At 44.4% G+C, this 21,649-nt stretch overlaps 1 protein-coding gene across 1 annotated transcript in view; it reads left to right on the top strand.

Moving 5' to 3' along the window:
- Nucleotides 1-8,547: 8,547 nt before the first annotated feature.
- CALB2 (calbindin 2) overlaps nucleotides 8,548-21,649 on the top strand; it is a 30,004-nt gene continuing 16,902 nt past the window's right edge. The window contains exon 1 of the mRNA XM_069087625.1: nucleotides 8,548-8,709. Within this exon, the coding sequence (XP_068943726.1) occupies nucleotides 8,619-8,709 (91 nt within the window). The 5' untranslated portion in view covers nucleotides 8,548-8,618. The remainder of the gene's footprint in view (nucleotides 8,710-21,649) is intronic.

Here is a 21,649-nt window from a genome sequence, read left to right as displayed (position 1 = left end):
AGTGCCAGGGATACCTCTCTTACAGAATGTTAAATAGAATGACCAAATTCACACCTTTCAGGACCAGACTCAAATAGACAATTAGCTTTTATTTTCTCTTGCTACATACTCCCACCCTGCTGCAGAGGTGCCAAACACACAGTCCCCTCTGTACCTTCCACAATATTCTATTGTTGTTTTGTTGGGGAGCAGGTAAGTGGTGGGGTGAATAGAGCTGACTCCTCTTCCTGAGTTCAAATCTGGCCTCAGATACTTACTAACTGTGTGACCCTGGGCAAGTCACTTAACCCTGTCTGCCTCCGTTTTCTCATCTGTAAAATGAGCTGGAGAAGGAAATGGCAGATCAGTCTGGTGTCTTTGCCAAGAAAACCCCAAATGGAGTGATAAAGAGTCTGAAATAACTGAACAAAAACAAGAACAAAAAGCACCCAGCTGCAGAGGTACTTCCCCATCCCCCCCACAATACTCTCTAGCTCAGCCCAAACCAGAAATGTAATTGGGTATCATTTCTCTGTAAGAAAGGATGTGTGAGTGGCAGCTAGGTGACACAGTGAATAGAGCACCCGCCCTGGAGTGAGGAGGACCTACGTAAGTTCAAATCCGGCCTCAGACACTTAACACAAAACTAGCTGTGTGACCTTGGGCAAGTCATCTAACCCCAATTGCCTCCCAAAAAAAAAAACACAGAAAGAAAGAAAAAATGTGGAAGATCTCTATGAAGTGATGCAAAATGAAGTAAGTAGAGCCATGAAAACAATATGCATAATAATTTCAACAATTTAAAGAGAAAGAACAATTACACACCAAAAAAGTCAAAAGTAAATGTAACAAAATTACAAAGATCAAACAGGACTAGAATAAAAAATATGAGAGGGCATCCCTGAACCCACTACTGTGGAGGTCTACAGGAGCTACACAAGTTTTCAGTTACACTGATTTTTTTTTCCTCCCTTAAAAAAATATTATTTTGGGGGGTGGCTAGGTGGCGCAGTGAATAGAGCATCGGCCCTGGAGTCAGGAGGACCTGAGTTCAAACCTGGCTTCAGACACTTAACACTCACTAGCTGTGTAACCTCGGGCAAGTCACTTAACCCCAATTGCCCTGCCCTCCCCCCTCCAAAAAAAAAAGGAAAAAATAATATTTTTATATGGGATGGCTCTGTGGGAGGGGAAGAGGGAGAGAGAGGGATATTTGGGATAACTATGATGACCTAAGGAACAGAAGATGTCAATAAAAGCTTATTTTCAATGTAATTGGGAAATATTTAACAAAATAAATAAAAATTTAATAAAACATATAATATCCCATTTTAAAAGTAAGTCAATAAGCAGCCAGCAGGGGTCCTTATATATGGACTAATGAGCCTGTTTCTATATTAGTTTGACACTACTGGTATAGATGATAGAGACCTGGGCTTGGAGTCAAGAGGGCCTCAGTTCAAATCCTGATTCAGTCATAGATTGACTCTGTGATGATGGACAAGTCACAGCTTCTCAGTGCCCTAGGAAACTCTCTAAGACTTGAATTCTTAACCTCCAGGGAGGTTAATGTGCTTAAACAGAAAAAAATACATCTTTATCCTCACTAACCTCTAAATGAAATGCAGTATGTCCTTCAATGATGATTTTTTTAAACATTAAAAAAATTTTTTCTTTTTAAACTTCTGAGTAGGTTCCAGAAGACTGACTGGCCAAGGGTGTCCATGGCACTCAAACAAAGTGACAAGTTACTGCTTTCAGACTAAAAGTTACTGAGCAAGTACTGATCTGCACTTGTAATAGTCATTTCTTTACAGGAAGTTCCCTGTGATAATGAAATCACAAACCTGGCCTTAAAAATATGCAATTTATAATCCAGCATGACATCTGTGTTTGAGGATCCCAGAGCACTTTTTTGAAGACTACAAAAAGAAAGATACATTAGGCTTCTTCTCCTCCTCCTCCTCCTTCTTCTTCTTCCTTCTCCTCCTCCTCCTCCTCTTTCTCCTCCTCCTTCTACTTTTTCTTTCCACATCTTATTCAATAAAATTATAAGACCATATTACTAGACCAACAGAAAGCACGCTGTCACCTACCAAAGGGACAGAACAAGAAAAAAAGGGAGCCAACTTTCTGAGAAACCTAGGGAGCTGGCAACCCAAGCACTCTTTGGTCTGGGGTTGATTATATAATTGCCAGGTGAGCATGGAATTGCTAGTGGCCTGATCCGTAGTGTTGGATAGAATCAGATAAATGCCCAGCAGTTGTGGACAGAACCTCCGGTGTTTACATTTTTATGGGAATGTTAAGGTTACTATGCTTTCTTCAAAACAAGCCTGTGTCATAAGCAGTACAAGGATTATTATCCCGATTTTGTAGATCGGAAAGTCAATATCTCAGTTCAGTATCAGAGCCTGATTTTGAGCCTGTATCTCCCTACTCTGCTTCCCTGACACCACCCTGCCTAAGGTGATATATTCTTGCTAAGAGGTTGGTTTGGGTTTATAGATTATTTGAGATGGGTCCCCAATTATACTATAAGCTTCTTAAGGATAAAGATTTTATCTAAGCAGTTAGATCCAGAGACTATTACCTCTTTGTTCTTCCTGGACCAAGACCCTCCATCTCAGCTCTGGGCATTTTCACAAGTTCTCCCCTGTACCTGGAATGCTCTCCCTCCTTATCTCTGCCTCTTGGCTTCTTTCAGGTCTCAGCTAAAATCCCATCTTTCACAAGAAGCTTTTCCTGGTGCCCCCCTTAATGCTAAACCTTCCCTCTGAGAGTATCTCCAATTTATTCCATATATATTTATTATTTGTACACAATTGTTTGTTTATTGTCTCCCCTATTAGATCTCTGAAGGGCAGCATTATTTTTTTTATCATTCTTTGTATCCTCAGAATTTAGCATAATGCCTGACACACATAGATGCTAACTGACAACTTAATTTGACTAGGTAGTCGAGTTCTGGAGTATTAGACCTAGAATCAGGACACCCAGAGCTTGAATCCCAACTCAGACACTTAGAAGCTGAAAGATCCTAGACCAGTCACTTAACCTCTGCCTGACTCAGCCTCTTCATCTATAAAGTGAGGGTTTTAAGAAGAGCTTCTTCACAGGGTTTCTGTGAGGTTCAAAAGAGATAACATATGTAACAGACCTTACATTGCTATATAAAACACTAGCTATCATTGTTATTATTACTGTCTGCCTTCTATCTAACCCTAGAGCAAGGGTTCTTAACTTTTTTGTATCATTTTGTATCTTTTGATGCTCAGACCCATGGATCCCTTCTCAGAATAATATTGTTAAATGCATAAAATAAAGTACATAGGATGACAGAGGAAAACAATTATGCTGAAATACAAAAAAAAAAGTTTAAACTAAATTGACAGACCCCAGATTGAGAACCTCTGCCCTACTGTGCCTAGAAAAGGGCTTGGCACACATATTAGGCACAGCAAATGCTTGCTGGCCTGACTCTTTGGATACCACTCATCTATATCCTGGGCCCTCTAGTCCCCTTCCCAGCCTAGTTGTGTCTGAAGTCAGTTGTTCCTTACTGAGTCCAGAACTTGGAAATGAATGAATTCTTATTCTTTTCCTCTGCATTTTACATGCAGAATATTCTATTCACTGAATATAAATTAGAAAGCCCAAAGCAACTCTCCAGGCACAGTAGGAGAAAATATTCAACATCCTCTAGGAAGAGTCCAGAGGCACCAAGGTGGCCCCGTGGATGCATCAGTAACCTCCAGGGGGGAGCTGGACCTAGCCACAGTTTCTCTCTTGGGGCTGGTTTTACCAAGTACTTAGTGTACCAATGTGACTCAGACCTCTGTACAAGCTGCTTCCTTTCCAGGGCCAATGAGATTGCATTGCTTGAATTTATGGGTCTGGGGTGTCAGGATGACTTTTTTCAGAGGCTGGAAAGTTTCCTTGGTCTCCCGAATGGCAGGGGGCCACAGGAGCTAGAGGGAGTAACTGTCCATTCAGTCTGAGACAGTCAGGCCTACCAAAACCTGTATCCTGAGGAGTCCTGGGGCCTGGACATTCCCAGAGATCCATCTGTCTTTTGGGGGGGGGGGGGGGGGGGAGTGTCCTTTTTTTTGGTCTTGGTGATAGTCCCAGTTTCCCTTATCATCGGAAAGTCCTATTTAGCCAGGAAAAGTGGACAGGTCTGTTTGTGAACAGTGCCCGGGTAGGACACGCTGCCAGGCCCTTCAGGCACAGGCCAAGCCCAGCAGGTTGTGATCAGGTCCCTGCTAGGTTTGGACTGCTCTCCTGCCATAGGAAAGGAATGCTTCCCTCTCTCCTTATGTCATAATTCCACTTCCTTTTTCCTTCCAAAAAGTTTTTGCTCTTCTCATCTTTTCACCAGTCTTAAGGCACAGACTATAGACATCGAATGATCCCAGGCTGCATTACATTACACTGCATTGTAGGGAGGGCTTGAATGATTAGATCCATTTTGCAGATTGGACCCAGAAGAGTAATGGTACTCATTCAAGGTCATAAAACAAGTACATGGTGGCCCCAGGATGGGAATCTGGTTCACCTGGTTCCAGCCCAGAAGTCATCCTGCCAGAGCCCTCTTTCTAGTGGTTTTCAATTCACAACTGAACTTCATTGATTGGGAATTTGGGCTTTCCTCCATGTTTCCAGTAAATTTGCCTGGTCACATGTCCTGCCTTCTTCACACATCCACAGTCCTTGGATCACCTAAAACGTCCCTGGGGCATTCGGCTCTTAGCTATTCTAGGCCCAACAGACTGCATTCAAGGGGGAGTTGGAACTTGACTCCTAGAAGTCAGATTAGTAGAATGTACCAGCAAAGGACAGGAGGGGTACAAAAAAAACCAAACCTGCTTATAATATTTCAAATACCAGGGCAGCATCTTTACTCTTCTAAGTCCTCTAACAGCAAACCTTCTGCCCTCATCAGAGTGACACAGAACCCCTTAAGTGCAAGAATGAGAAATGTTCAGGAATCTATTGCCTACTGAGCTTTGGGGCCCCACCTTCTTCCTTTCAGGCCCACTTACCTAATGGGTCCTTCTCCTTCCTTTAGGAGCCGTCCAGCCTCTCCCCCCACCACACACACACACACACACACACACACACACACACACCTGTTTCTATGGAAACCACTGTGTTCCTGCATCCCTCTCATCTGAAAGTCTGGGAGGCAAGGCTGGTTCTGCTGACACCCTCAACAGCCCTCAGCTAGGCCTGACCTTTCTAACCTGTCAAAAAATACCAGAAACAGGACCAAAGAAAAAGTGTCCAAAAGCAAAAGGGCTGAGGACGGAAAGAATATTTAGAGGCAGAACAAGTGTTGGGGGTCTGGACTCTGATTTTTTTTCTTTGATGAAACCAAAAATACCGCCAGGTGAATGCACAGCCTGGTGTTTTTTCTCTCCCCCTTTGCCCTGACTGTCCATAATAACAGCATGTCCCTGTGCCATGGCAGAGTCATACTAGAGGATTAAAAGAGGGAGGAGAAATCTTCAGAGGGGAAAGGGGCTCCTTGATCAGAGGCATGGGCTTAATCAGCCTCAATTACCCTTTCCCAGGATGGTCATGGGAGGAGTATTGAGCTCCAGCCCCTGGGGACACTGGTATCACACAGGGAGGGCCTGGCCTTGGGGATATCATCTAATTGAGTTGAAAATTCTTTGTCAATTGTCCCACTGAAGCCTGAGGATCACCTCTGGTAAAGAGCAAGAGGATTAAGAAGAGCTTCCTTGGCTCTGATACTTATGAGCAGGGTGACCTTGATGAACTTATTTATTTACTCTGGGCCTCAGCTGCCTCATCTGTAAAATGGGAGTAAGAACACTTATACCAAGAGGCATCAAACACAAAGAACCAGATTAAAACACAATTGGGAATTATTTAACAAAATAAACAAAGGTATCATTGGATATAGATATCATGTTGTTTTCTAAGCCAACATGTGACCAGCAGGAACCTTTAAGTGTGGTTTAGTAGCCCCTATTCATATTTGAGTTTGACATCATTGCCTTAGATCCCATCACTCCTGGATGAGGTCCAGAGACTGGAAAAATGGCCTATAGGCACATAAGGCCCTCCCACACACTGGTAATCTGGGCTTCCTCACCTTGACCCTCCCCAGCCAGAATCTGAGCCTGGCATGTGTGCTGGGGAGAGGCATGGAGGACAGCATCATTGCCCTCCAGCACCTAGTCTTTGGGTACAGAAATAACTATAGGGGGAGAGGGAACTTCAAAGACCTAAACTTTCCCATTTGGGGACCTAGGGAAATGCAATACTGAGACTCCACAGAAAAGGGACAGAAGAGCTGAGGTCATGTCCCAAGACATTCAAAATAAGGGTCCACAAGAACTTTCGCAAGAGCAGGTTTAAATGCCATCTTAATCCTACTGTAACAACATTCAGCATCTCTCTAGGCATTATCTGTTCAGTTGGCACCACCCCATATGCAGTAGGAAAAAAAGGTAGCACTCTTTCAATTTCCTAGTAAAGGAAATGAGAAGTCATTGGTCTTTGGCCCTTGATGAAAGGGGAACTCACCAGTAAATAACCCCCAAATCCTGTCTGTCCACCCTGTGTTCCCTGTGGGAGACTGCCCTCCAATGGGGTTGCAACATCCACGATCCACTGTCTTTCCAGGATGGCTCTGGCCAGGGCATTTCTTAGAGCTCACTCCAGCCAATGCCACAGTGCTGTTTCCACTTCCCTTAGGATGAATATTCAGAGAAAATTGGCATCTGGGGTCAGGGCTAGCTGGGTGTGGCCATGAGCATCACAAAGGTCTCCAATTTCCTGAAGGAGGACCTCATTCCAGTTTCCTCTCCCCATTTCCATTCTTTAGGCACAGCAAACAAAGGCAGCCAACATGGCTCTTTGTAATCAGTGTGGATACAATGAATCATGTTGGATGGGCAGTCAGAGGGGCATCAAGTGGGAAAGAGAGAAGTGACTCATCATCTGGCATTAAAAAAAAAGTCCTAAAAATTCATATTGATATAAACCACCCCCTAATTTCCATCAGTAAGGTAACCCTTTTTAGTCAAAGGGCTGCACTTGAGGACCTAGAGGGCCACTCCTGATAATCCATTCTTGTGTTTGGACTTCTTGGAGCCACAGCAGCAGCCCTTCCTCAGGCCATGAGGCCCTTCTCTCATTTACAGAGGGAGTACCATGAAGAAAGCTCTGAACTAAGAGTGAAAAGCCCCGAGGGGTGGCCAGGAGGCTCAGTGAGTAAGAGCACCAGCTCCAGTGTCGGGATGACCTGGATCAAATCCAGGCTCTGATACTTAGCACCAACCCAGAAATAACTGGCCGTGTAACCTTGAGCAAGTTAACCCCAATTGTTTGTCCTCCACCCCTAAAATGGAGATTATAGGGTCTTGAATTAGCTATATTCCAAAGGTGTTTGAGGAAAGGAAGCACTTTGTAAGCTGAATGTAAGCTAGTATTGTTTCTCATAGAACATGAGCTAGAAAGGGCCTGCCAGGTCATTGGGTCTAATTCCCCATCTTTTAGAGATGGGAAAACTGAAGCCCACATTGTGATTTTCCCACTTCTAGGCTACTCTTCATGCACTTCTCATCCATAAAAAATAATGTTGGGAAGAGAAGTATAGTATAATTTGCCCTGGTCTCCACACCCACTGGGATGACCCAGCCTCTTTCCTTTGGGGTTCTTCCTTCCACTTAACAGATAATCTCTCCCTTCTGAGATCTCTTCTTCTCCACCTTCTCCTTTCCCCTACTGACCCCTCTGATTCACCTCCTTCTCCTTTCTCTCTTCCCTCCTCTTTTCTGAAGACTGTTCAGCTAACACTCATCAACACATGTTAATGAGCATTAATTCACATCTCTGCCGCTCCTAATGATGGAGCAGGTGGAAGCAGGGAGGGGGCACAAAGCTGCCAAGAAGCTGCAGTGAAAGGCAGGCATCCACCAGGCTGTGCATTCCTGATGGCAGGGCCCTGGGCTCAGCTTCTACCGCCCAGGGGGACAAGGGCAACCCCAACATCCTTATCCAGGAAGCTTCAGTTTCTCCAGGAGGGTCAAGGTGGGGCAAGTCCCCAGAGAGCAGAATTGAGCTAGAATGAGCTCAGGGAGCTTCCAGCTCTAACCATCTATGGCTCTGTGAATCCTGATCCCAGAGAGCCCAGGTGCTCCTTCTACAAACAGAAAAGGATGGAGACAGGGAGTTTGTGTTGGTCCCTCTGGCCCCAGACCTGTCCAAGGTGCTGATCACCAGGGTATCTCTCTCTCCCCCCCCTCCCCTTTCCGGGCAGTAGAGAAGGGCAGGGTAAGTCATCAGAAAGCCCTGGGCACAATGTTCAACACGCCGCCTCATCATGACACACCTTCCTAAGCATCCACGCTGCCCAGGCCCATCCAGAGCATCCCTTTGGTCCAGATGCGCCCCCCACCTGTACCTATGTCCCTCGGGAACCCGCAGTCTCGTTCGCTGCATCCGTGCGCCCTCTAGTGGAGACCGCTTCCCGCGCGCCCTCTCCCGAGGCTCTGTATATAAAGGCGGAGAGGCGCCGGGCTGGACGCAGAAGTGGGGATCTAGAGTCTGCGAGCCGCAGGGGAAGCGCAGAGCTGAGCATTGGCCCGACCTGCCCATCCATCATGGCTGGACAGCAGCAGCCTCCTTACCTGCACCTGGCCGAGCTGTCGGCGTCCCAGTTCTTGGACATCTGGAAGCACTTTGACGCTGATGGTCAGTAAGAACTGAACTTTATTTTTCTCCTCCAGCCCCGGGCGGTGATGGTGGTGAGGGCGGTAGGGGAGAGTCTGAGTCAGGACAGGTGCGTGTCCATTCCCGTCCCGGATCTCCTGGGGCTCCACGCCTGGTCTGGTTTTGGGAGAAAGTCCGTCTGTTCTTGTTGACAACTGCCGAGCAACTTTTTCCTCCCAAGGCACTTCAGGGATGCCTCTCTCTGGCTTTCTCCTCTCCACTGCGGGCAAGTTGGATCATTCCTAGAGAGATGGAGAGGCTGGACCGAGTTCCCAACCACCACTCCCAAGTAGAATAATTGGCTGGCTCTAGCCATTTTTTCCCTACGGTCACTGCCCTGAGGCTCAGGACTTCTCCCCCCACCCCCCACTACCCTTACAAAATGAAAACCACACCCAAAAAATCCTCACACCTTTTTTTTCCTCCAGATTCTATCTGTAATTTAATCGAGCACTAGCCGTGCCAATGACCGTGGCAGAGTGGGGAGAGGGATTTTTCTGGAAATTTGCAACCTGCCCTCACTTTTGTCCCTGTATGACAGCTGCTGTGACCTCAATCCAGAGCCCATTTAGAATGGGGAGTCTTTCAAATGAGCACTCTTCTCAAGCTGAAGCAGAGAAGGGTGTGGCACCCCAAGTGATGAGCAGGGCACACCAGCCAGGGTGAAGCTGTCAAGGCTCTCTCCTTGAAGATCCATCAGGATGGGAAAGGTAGCCATGAGTGTTTGGTGGTGGTCTAGAAACATCCATCTACATAAAGGCTCAGGGCTTGATAAAATGACCTCTTGAGGTTCCTTCCACCTCCAGAGCTCTAGGGTTCTGCAGAGCCGTGATTTAGTCATGCATGAAAGCTTCTTGCTATGGCTTTTGCATGGCCAAGGAAATCTCCCCCATCTGTCCAAAACAGTCAAACCAGCTCCCAGCCAAAGGGAGCATCCAAAATCCTTTTAGTAGGAAAGGAGTCCTATTTAAGCAGTGGGTCCCTTAGCAAGACATAGGTAATGGGACGACAGAGGGTAATTAATGTAGGGGAACTCAGACTGCTGGAGCTAACTCTGATTTTCCCCAGCATTTGGCCGGGGAGCACAATGAAAGGAATAAGCTAGAAAAAGCAAAGAGTACTGAATTCCAAGGGATCTAGGCTCACTCTTTTGTTCTGTCTCAAAATAACTGCAAGTTGTTTCTCTACAATGCTTTAGTTTTCCAGTTGGTCAAATTGGATATGACAGGGAAACAAAAAGTATGTGTTCATAATGTCTCTTAGGTTAAGGGACTTAAGAAATGAAGAATAATTGTCTTCCAAGTTATACATACATTCCTTAAGGATGTTTTGTTCAGTTCTCTGCTCCAAAGACTTCTGTGGGATTGAAAGAAAGTTACCAAGAAGCCAAGGTTATGCTAACTCTCTCTTTTGGCAAACCCTTGGATTTTATAGGGAACATATAAAAGCCTTGTTATTTAATTATACAATGACATTTGTTTAGATCATACTTTTTAAAGCAGTGTCATCTCCTTGATACCCACATACACTCCCCACCATGTCTACACAAGACTGGGATGATTATCCCCATTTTACAGATGAGGAAATTCAGAGACTACGTGAAAAACTTCCCAAGATACAGAATAAATTAGGGGTTTAATCAGGACTAGAACCCAGATGTCCAGTCTTGAGGCTACTTCTCTTTGTGCCACTTGGCACATCTGGTTTGGTTCAGGAGAGTAGCTTTCCAGGAGTAATAAATAAGATTAGTCTGTAGTTTTCTCTTATATAGGATCCCAGAGGCTCAGCCCTAGAGTATTCCTTGGGGACAAATCATCCCAGAGACGGATCTTGAGAATGGTTGATCTTAGACTAGCCTCAAGAGCCGTCAAAGGCCACACCTCTTCACCCCAAAAGCCCTAGTCTTTTAAATAATAACTAATACTTATATGTTGTTTTAAGGTTTGAAAAGCACCTTACATATATTAACCTATTTGATCTTCACAACAACCCTCAGAAGTATGTGCTGTTATTATCCCTACTTTACAGATAAAGAAACTGAGGCTAAGAGATTAAGTAAATTACCCAGAGTTACAAGGTAGTAAGTGTCTGTAGCTGGATTTGAACTCATGTCTTCCTGACTCCAAGCCTTGGGCTCCATTCACTCAGCCACCTCATCATTTGGGGACATTCTACCAAGAGGGCAAACAGAAGTAATTCTTCATCCAGTGTCTCTTTGAGATCAACCAGTTCATAAGTTGCTATTCCTCAGAAGGTCTCTGAAGGAAGCACTTGAGTAAATAATTTGACACAATCTCTTCTGTTGTCTTCATGAGCACAGTGTAGAAATATGGGCAAAATGGTAATACAGTGAACTAGTTTTCAAACTGGTTGAATGACCAGACCCAAAGGGTCATCATCAATGAGCTGACATCAACTTAGAAAGGATCTTTAATGAAATGGCCTAGAGATCCTGGTGCTGTTGAACATTTTCATCAGTGACATGGAGGGAAGCAAATTTGCAGAGGACACAGAGTTGGGAGAATTGGCTACCATTTTGGATGTCAGAGTCAAGATACAAAAGAAAACCTTGGTAGGCTAGAATGATGGGAAAAATATACCAAGATGAAATATGATAGAGATTTTTAAAAATCTAAATTCCCTCCCTTGGGAAATTCATTTTTAGAAATACAGGATAATGGAGGTATCTCTGGTTAGAAAAGCTTTATGAAAAGAGATAAGTGGGGTTTAGTTGACTGAGATTTCAAGGAGTCAGCAGTGTGATGTAGCAGCCAAAAAAACAAGAATTAAAAGGGACACCGTGTCCACGATAAAAATGGTGACAAGTTCTACTAAACTCTGCCCTGGTCCGGTCACACCTGGGATCTTGTGTTAAAGGCTGGGAGCTATAGCTTAGGAAAGAAATTGACTACATAGGGTTCATACCAAGGAGGATGACAAGGATGGTGAAAGCTTGGAAACCATGCCTTCTAAGGACCAGCTGGAGAAACTAGAGATTTGTAGGGAAAGTGGTGGAGGGAGGACAACATGATAACTTTCTACGGAAATTTAAAGGAGTCTCATGTAAAATAAGAAAAAAATGAGAACTGATATTTGCATAGTGCCTCAAGGTTTGTAAAAATGCTTTCTTTACACACCAATCCTGCCTTCTGTCAAACAGTCACAAGGTACTAATTTGATGTTCATAATACATGATCTCATTTGAGCTTCACAACAACCTTAAGAAGTAGCTACTAGAGGTATTATGATGTCCAGAGGGAAGCTTAGGTTTGTTTTGTCGGGGTCCCATGGGACAGACATAAACGTTTCAGGGACAGATTTAGGCTCCACCTAAGGAAAAAAAATCCTAACAACTGGAGCTGTCCAAAAGAGGGAGAGGAAATGGTTATCCATCACTGAAGTCATTCTGAGCTGAGGCTGAATGACCATTTGTCAGGAATGCTACAGAGAAATTCCTTTTTTAATTTTCTGGATAACCTCTGGCATCCCTACTTTGTCTATCCTGGGTGTAGTGGGTGTAGATTTTTAACAAGTTGGAGGGAATAGATTAAAATCCTAGGACATCTTTTCAGAAATGAAAAATGACTTTGGGAGGCCAACCAATGAGTACAACTGCTTGGAAATCGATGAAGGGAATCTGTGCCAGGTACTTGGGCTCCTATGCTATACAGTCTTTGTTGACTCTCCTCTCTCTTCTGGCTGTCTTTCTGCCTTATTCCTCTGTCCTTCCCACCTGCCTTCCCCTGACCCCTCCCTGGTCTCTCTCCATAGCTTTGATTTTTTTGTTTATTTTGTTTTTAGCTCTGGCACCTTCCCACCTCTAATGCTCCCTCTGCCAATCAAGCCCTAGGAGACATTCTAAGAAAGCCTCCCCTGGTTCTCCTAGGGGCACCTGGGGCTCACTAGAGTCCAATTAATGACTCCCTACCACCTGTGAGAGGGACTGACTCCCCATTCTCTCAGGCTACCTACATCCAGTAAACAAATGGAGAGAAAGATCCTAGGCAAAAGCTGGCAACTGAGATACGAATTTATCTAATGTCTGGCTTCTCTTCTAAAATACTGGGAATAAGACAGTCTCCTTGGTAGAAAGGCGGGGGGAGGGAAGGGGACACGTCTGTTGCAAGAAGAGATGTGTGCATCATTTTAGTCCATTTGTCTAAGGAGCTGTAACATATTCACAGATATTAATTTCATCAATTCTTGTGTCCCCACTTTGGAGCTGAAAAGTACCAGATATTCTGATTCTCATCTGGAGCTCAGGTAGGGGAGGCACCTTGCACTTGTCATGCTGCAAGCAAGTCGCAGAGCCAGAGACCAAACCAAGAGGTCAGTTGTCCATTCTCCAAGTCCACTCCATGAGCCTATAGACCAGTGGTTTTTAACTTGAGGTCTGGGAACTTATGTGTATGTGTATGGATATACATAAACCACAACGTATTATATACTTTTCATAGTTCTGTTTAAATAGAATTGGTTTCATTTGTCATCCTCTGTATTTTATTTGTTGTTGTTACTATTGTTCAGTCATTTCAATCATGTGTGACTCTTCCTGACCCCATTTGGGGTTTTACTGGCAGAGATACTGGAGGGGTTTGTCATTTCCTTGTCCAGCTCATTTTACAGATGAGGAAATTGAGGCAAACAGGGTCACACAGCTAGCAAGTATCTGAGAACAGATCTGAACTCAGGAAGAGGAGTCTTCCTTTTTCCAAGCCCAATGCTCTGTGCACTATGGCACCACTGATTTTATTTTATTCACTTAAATACCTTATTCTGAGAAGGTGTTCACTAGAGGCTTAACTAGACTGTCACCAAAGGGGTCTAGAACACAAAAAAGATGAAGAACCCCTGCCATACAACCCTTCAGATGTGACAGCTGCTGTTCCACGATGCTGGGTGTGGGAAGAAAGCTCAGCCTCTCAAAAGTGGGTCAGGAGAAGAGGGAGTAGGCAGTAACCAACAGGAACGCTCCTGAAAAGCAGCCCCCAAGACCTGGGAAAAGCATCCATGCCATTGTTTTTCAGCCCTCGCCCTCCTACCTATAAGAAGGAGGGGGACAGTGTGAAGATATCACTGCTCTGCCAAGGGCTACCTTCAGGCAGCTTGGGGGAGCAATGGATAGAGTCTGGAGATGAAGGCAAAAGACCTAAGTTCAAATCCTACTTCATGAGCTTGATGACCCTGGACAAGCCACCACTTCAACCTCTCTGACTCAGTTTCCTCATCTGTAAAAATGGGGATCATAATAGCACCTTCCTCCAGGGTTGGCATGAGGATCAAATGAGATGACATATGGATAGTGTTTTGCAAAACTTAAAGTGCTTTCTCAATGCTGGTGGCCATCATAATCATTTTAATTATTCTCATTATTATCATAGAGTCAGCTGATGCCAGGTCATAGGCACGTAGTCCCTTCTGCTCACTCTATAAGACCCAGCACTTCGTCAAGAAAGTCAGGCTGGCATGCACCAACTTCCCTGTCTCACAGGCCAAATGGGTGTCAAAGTCCTCTGAAGGCAGTACCCTTCTCTTGCTGTTGAGGGTAGAAATATACTGGCTGGACCAGTAATCAAAGAAACTCTAGCTCAGAATATTCTGACCCGTTATTTTTACTCAATGTTCTCACACTAGAGGCAATGTAGATTAGTGGGGAGAGAGCTGGCCTCGGAGGCAGAAAGACCTAGCAAATGTGCCAAGTCGGGCCCCTCTCTTATGGGCAATTCTCTGCGGCAGCAAGTGGCTTCCTCACCTGGGAGCTTGTGATACCAGTGTGAATGAGATGGCAGAGAATCAGAAGAGTATTGAGTTGGAGCTGAAAGGCCCTTAAAGACCATCTTATCCAACCCTCTTCTTTTCTATATGAGGGAAATGAGGTACAGAGAGGTCAAGTGACTTGCCCCAGAGTCACACAGCTAATGAATTTGAGAATCACAAATTTATACCCATTAGTTTGGGAGCTCCCTGAGGTCAGGGACTTGTCTTTTGTCTTTCTTTGCATCCCTGGTACTTAGCAGGTGCTTAATAAATAAATGAATGAATGAATGAATGAATGAAAATTGATAAATAAATAAATAAATAAATGAAACCTGGTGCTTAATAAATGTTTATGAACTGACTGACTGAAGAGTATCCTCTCAGAGTCAATTGGACTGTTGCCTGATGGCTTAGAAATGAAGGAATAAAAATAATAATAATAAATAATAGGTAGCATTTGCATAACACTTTAAGGTTTGCAAAGCATTTTACAAACATAATCTCATTTTTATCCTCAAAACAACCCTGTGAATTTTTAATTTTTAAAATTATTATTCTTTTTAAATTATGTTTATTATTTTGGGAAACTGAGGCAGAGGTTAAGTGACTTGCCCAGGGTCCCAAAGCCTGGTAAACATCTGGAGCTGAACATGTCCAGCCCTTTCATCCACTTCCCCACCTCATTGGAGGAGATCAAATTATTGTAAGGTCTTGGAAATGCCGTTTGGTGGCCTGATCTCCTGGACCTCTAACTGCTTTGGTCCTAGAGCTCTGTCCACCTTCAGATGGTGGGAGACAACAAAATATTTGGATTCACTCAGCCCCTCCCACAGTCCAGTCTGCCAGATACACTTGGATTCTTGGTTTCAGGCACATGCCGGCTCAAGTACTATCGGATTTTGGGAACTGGAGTTAGGGGGATGGAGCAAAGAAAGAGAGAGGCTAAATAAATCTCACACCCCTACTCCTAAACCAACTTTCATTCTCATCCCTTCCCCACCCCCCCCCAACCCCCCACACCAAGCTGGAGCCCAGCTCAGCTCATACAATGGGCCATTCATGCCCATCTCCAGGGTTTAAGACCACAGTAAATAGAATATTAGGGAACTCAGGCTGTTTCCCCACCCCACAAACTCACCCATTCTGGAAAGTACAGGCAGAGAAAGGTTCCCTCCAGCTGCCAGAGCCACCTTATTGCTAAGAGACCCTTCCCTTTCTTAGATGGAGATAATGACAGTTTTGAAGGTTTTGTTTATTTCTGAAAGGCTACTCCCATCTCTAATCTCTCCTCTCATGCCAACCTGGCCAAATGGAGATTGTTTTTTGTTTTAAACAAACGAGGCTGCCTGAGCTTGCCTGCAGGCACTTATGAGGGATAGAGAGCAGGGGGAATGCACCATCCTGGCCTATTCCAGTATCCTTGCCCAACATACCTTGTTTACTACTCCTCCAAATGATTATTCCAACTTCTCCCCCCTGAGAGGTTTCCAGGACTGAGGAAGCCCTTGAGAAATTGGTCCCAACCCCCAAGGAGCATCAATTAATAGCAGTTCAAGCTTGGAGTACTTCAAGAACAGTCTCTCAGCAATGCCCTGGCAGGTTCAGCCTCTGTCGAATGATGTATTACATCACCCCCCTCCTACATCTCTCATTTCTGTCCCGGCCTACTGGCTACACCTTTCTCCTCCTCCCTTCTCTATGGCATTCTAGCATCTCCCCCTTCTTTCTTTGTCCATCTGTCTTAACCCCGTGCCCCTCCCATTCCCCATTCCCAGACATCAGCCCAAAGACTATTAATGTAGCCAGATGCAGGGACCTCCATCCCACTTGAGTTCCTCTGGCCCAGCTGAGCCCCAGAAAGTTAGGTAACATTTAAGTGGCCAAGGAATTCATTTGGATACCTTGTGTTGAATCGCTTTGGCAAGTATTATGGTAGAGATACAAAAGAACACGCATACGCAGTATTACTGATCAGGTTTGGGATTTCAAGGAAAGTAGACAAAGCTTCACTCTAAGTTGCTCTAACTACAAAACATATCGAATGAGACACAAATCAAATAAACAAATGCATACAAGGAGGATACAAGGAGCTGACATCTTTAGTCCACCCCCTGGGTCACCATCTTTGTCTGGCTCAGGCTGCATATGTAACTGCTCCCAAAAAGTTGGTGCCATCTAGAAAACGAGAGCCTAACTGCCAGATGGCTTGCAGATTCTAGGGGCTATACATATTTATGAGTTAGAAAAAGGGAACTAGAGCTTCTTATACACTCCTGAGTAATAATAATAATAGCTAGAATCTAGAGGGCACTTTAAGGTTTGTAAAGCACTTACTATATTGTGTTATTCAACCCTCACAACAACTCTGTGAGGCAGGAGCTCTTATTATCATTCCCATTTCACAATGGAGAAAACTGAGGCTCAGAAAGGTGAAGTGACTTGCCCAGAGTCAAACAGCAGTAAGTGTCTGAAGCAGGACCCAGACTCACTCCAAGTCCAGCAGTCTATGAACTGGACCACCAAGCCTGGTAGATCAGAGAAGCCTAAACACAAGGATTGGTAGCGTCCCTTTGGACTTTCAGCCTGTTCTTTTGGAGATGCATTAGACACTCTGGCTCTCTTTATATGGATGACTCCCATACCTCTCAGGGTGAAGGGGCTGCATCATTCAGGTTTATGATTCAGGGAATAGCCCAGGGTAACCAAGCTGTTGTTCTTTAGGTCCTGAAATGATCAGGACACAGAAGGGGCTTTGAATCATTTAATTCTCTAAAGAGAAGGTGATAGCTTATGGACTTCTTCCTTCCTGGAGGAAAAATAAAGTATGTCTTTGGATTATTTCTGGTCATTCTAGTTTTTTCTTGCTCTTTAATGAATCTGCATATTAATTCATCAGAAGAGCATCAAGATACATTAAAAAAAAAAAGCCATACATAAATGTGTGAGGTATTTATTCAGGCTGTAGAGAACATGTCTGTTTTTCTCTGGGTTTGCAAAAACTGAACCATGGCCTGCAGGTTGGGAGTGACTATACCCTCCTTAAGGAGGCTTGAGAGTTATTTGGGCTATTGCACCAGCAAGCAGTAAGGAGAGGACAACAGAAAGTGATGCAGCATCTCCCATGGACCCTCCATGGCTTCTAAGTTCCCTTCCAGGTCCAGATCTATGCTCCTGTCATCCCTGGGGGTTCTGGGAAAATAGAAGCCTGTCCAGACCCCTAAGGCAAGGGCTTTTAATCTTTCTTATGCTATGTCTGGACCCCTTTCTCAGAATAATGCTTTTAAATATGTAAAGTAAAATACAAAGGACAACAAAGGAAACCAATTATAGTAAAATATAACTATAAAAAATATATCTTTTTTTTAAGTTCATGGACTCCAGATCAAGAACTTAAGCCTAAGGGGCGGCCAGGTAGCACAGCGAGTAAGAGCACCGGCTCCAGTGTTGAGAACACCTGGAGATCGAATCCCGGGCTCAGACACTTAGCACCCACCCAGAAACACCTGGCCGTGTAACCTTGAGCAAGTTACTTAACCCCAATAGCTTAGGGGCGGCCAGGTGGCTCAGCGAGTAAGAGCATTGGCTCCAGTGTCGGGATGACCTGGATCAAATCCGGGCTCAGATACTCAGCACCACACCCAGAAATCATAACTGGCCGTGTAACCTTGGGCAAGTTACTTAACCCCGATTGCTTTAAAAAAAAAAAAAAAGGAACTTAAGCCTAAAGGGATTAAGACAGGACACGGGAGGCAAAATATAAAGCCACATAAGTGCCAGGTTATATAGTACAGATTATAACTGCTCAAGGAGTTTGGGGCAGGAGCTATAAGCCTGGGCTAGAAGAGTGAGGGGAGGCTTTGTGGAAGAGATGAGGCCTCAGATGCCCCTGTGTGTACTCTGCCTTGGCACAAGGAGCTTCTTCACCAACAAATTCCTCATACCAATGAAATCACAAGACCAGTCCCAGTCTGTCCCTTTTCTACTTACTCATATGCAAAAGATCTGGAGTTTTCATGGATCATGAGCTCAATGTGAGTTAGTAGGGAAACCAAAAAAATTTTAAAAGCCTGAAAAAGGCAGAGGAGAAAGGATGAAGAAGTTGTGATTCTGCAGCGCCCTCACCCCTCACCCCAACAGACCATATCTGTAATATTGTGGTCTGCTTTGGGTGCCAGAGCTTTGGAAGGGCACTGACAAATTAAAATGCATCCAAAAAGCAGTGAACAGGGTGATAAGAATCCTGGACACGGTCACACAGGGATCTGGGGTTGTTTAAGCCCAGAAAATAGAAGACTTAGGGAGGGATGTGACAGTCAGCTTGGGGTAATTTTAAATGCCCTTTCATTACAGCTACCTGACTCAGTACAGTCTAGGCCAGGCATGGGGAACCTGCCTCCTCGAGGTCACATGTGGCCCTCTAGGTCCTCAAGGGCAGCAGTAAGACTAGGGGGCCTCATGTGACCTCGAGGCTACAGGTTCCCCACCCCTGGTCTAGATCCAATCTCTTCTGCCCCCAATTGCTTCTATCCTCAGCCCTTGTCTCACATGAAGTGGGAAGAAGTTGAAACCTTATACACTGATTTGTTTGATTATTGTTTTAACTGCTCAAGCTTCATTTCCCCTTCCACCATTTGGAACTGAGAGTCGACTACCTCTCCCTTGGGGTGATCCTCCAAGAATCAGAGATCTTTTCTTTGTGTCCTTAGTGCTTAGCAGAGTGTCTGGAATATAGTTGGTACGTAATAAATGCTTGTAGACTTGACATGACTATTGAGGTTTCCAGCCAGAGAGTGACTGATACTTTCAGACTGGAATATAACTCATTTCTTCTAACAATATTTGTAAATGCAAATCTCAGAGATGCAAAGAAGCACCTTTCTCTGTTTGTGCAGCAGGGTTCTCTGGCACTGATAACGCACTGAGTCCATCCATCGGAAAATGGATAAACAAGTGTAGGGGTGTAACAGAATATTACCGTATTGTAAGAAACAATGACTAAAATAAACACTGAGAACTAACTATAGGAAGACATATATAAAATGATGCGAAATTAAGTAAGCAGAAGCAGAAAAACAATGTAAATGGAAAGAACCAAAAAACATTTGCAACTAAATGCTATGAAATTTAAATGCCCAAGACTGATAATTACAAAACAATGATAATAAACATGAGAATGCACCTCCCTCCTTTCTTGGCAGAGATGGGGAACTATGGATGTGGAACACTTCAAATAATGTTGAGATTTTTTTCCGTTTGCTAGTTTTACACAGCTTTTTTCCCTCTCTTATTCTTCGTTACTTGGATGACTCTCTGGGAGGGTGGGGGGAGGGATATATGTTGGGAAATGAAGACGATAAAAACAAAAGATATCAATAAAAATGTATTTAATTTTTTTAATTGCATCTATCAGCCAAGAAGTACTACATGTTCATAATCATATTCAGTGGAAAAGATTGTCACCCTCATTTTGCAGATGGGGAAACAGAGATACAGAAGGCACAAATTAATGGACTCAGTTTCAATTCATTGTAGTAAGTCTAAAGTCAGAAAAAGGACCCAAGATTTGGGATTCCCAGACTAGTTCTCTTTCTTTGTTGCTGTTCATGGGAAGCAGATTTGCTTAAAGGTTAGGGAAAACTAGTAACTATGGCAACCACATCCTTATCCATGGCCACTGGTGTGGGGCTTACCTAGTGGGCAGGAGCCCTGCAAATGCTGCTTGGGAGTGAAACCCAGAGTCTGGTTTTTCACCCTGAAGGGACTGAGCATGGTGCCATCTGGCTCAGCCCCATGTCAGTAGAGCCCTTGGGTGATAGGTTGGTGCTACCATGAGGGAACTTACTTCTAAGTGGTTAATAGTATCCTAGTTGGGACCAACGATGGTGTGTCAAGTGTTTTCCTGTACCTGATGTGGGCAAGACTGGCATCAGATGGGCAGGGTCTGTGTAGTGAGGTAGACATTTGTCTGTAGATGCTTTCAGAAAGGTGGATAGGCAGCCAGTAACCCTGGACCTACTCCTGCTGCCTACCTTCCCCGTGGGCTAAAACTCAGGCAGGCTGTGTCTCTTCTCATGCCTCCTTACACCCCCCCCTCCACTTGGGCTCCCAACCAGCTTGATCTGGAGATGGTCTAACAGAGTACTAGACTTAAAAAGTCAGGAGACGAGGTTTCTAGTTTCCACTGCCACTAGCCAGCTGTGTGACCTTAGACCAATGATTCAGCCTCTCTGTGCTTATGTTTCCTCAGCTGGGAATGGCAGATGGATGTGAACCTAAGCAATGTTGTCCTCTTGGTTAATGGAAAACTCTGTCTAAAAGTCAGAGGCCGTCATCACAGCAAAGAGAAACAGGAAAGAAAATACCCTGTTCATGGGATTAGAGCTAGAAGAGCTCATATAGCTTAAACCAACAGTTTTATAGACAAGGACACCGAGGCCCAGAAAAGTTAAGTGACTTGCCCAAAGTTACACAGACTTTGTAACATATAACAGAACTGAAATTCCCACTTAGGTGTTCTGACTTCTGATTCACCTATCAATATCTCCAGTGCATTTTCCTTTAACGGGAACTTCAAAGGAAACATTAAACCATTAAAAATGGAACTGCATTGTTCCCTGAAATGCCACCTTCCCCTCCCAACCAACCCTGCCCAATCAACTAATTTGCTCTTGGCACTTAAGAAGGTCTTGAAATTTCACCTCCTCCTGAAACCTCCAGGCCTAAACAGAAGCAATGTGACGCCCCCATTCCCTTCTTCCCCCACCAAACATGCAATGCCAAGAAGAAACTACCCCCCTCTGACTTTGTTGCTCACATTTTTATCCCTAACTTGCAGACAGCATCCATAATTTATGTTACTTATTTCTCTACACGTTCAATATTTAGTGTTTGATTAATAATGTGCTTGACAGACACATGTAGGTCTGTCTCAGGGGTTCTGTCTGAGTCTGAGGTTCCCTGGTTGATATGCAGAAGAGAAACTGAAAAATAATACTCTCAAGAGGCCAAGGGGAGAAGTCCTAGAGAGGAAGAAAGGAAAGAAGCATGCATTTATTGAGCACCTACTATGTGCCAGATTCCGTACTAAGCATTCCATGTATACTTCCTCATTTAATCCTCACAACCACTTTAGGGAGGCAGATGCTATAGTCATCATCCCCATTTT

This window comes from Petaurus breviceps, unplaced genomic scaffold, assembly GCF_028583685.1.
Source record: "Petaurus breviceps papuanus isolate PSGF00001 unplaced genomic scaffold, PetGlider_PUasm1.0 182, whole genome shotgun sequence".
Classification (NCBI taxonomy): domain Eukaryota; kingdom Metazoa; phylum Chordata; class Mammalia; order Diprotodontia; family Petauridae; genus Petaurus; species Petaurus breviceps.
The sequence above is the reverse complement of the archived record's forward strand: the minus strand, read 5'-3'. Positions and strand labels throughout refer to the sequence as shown.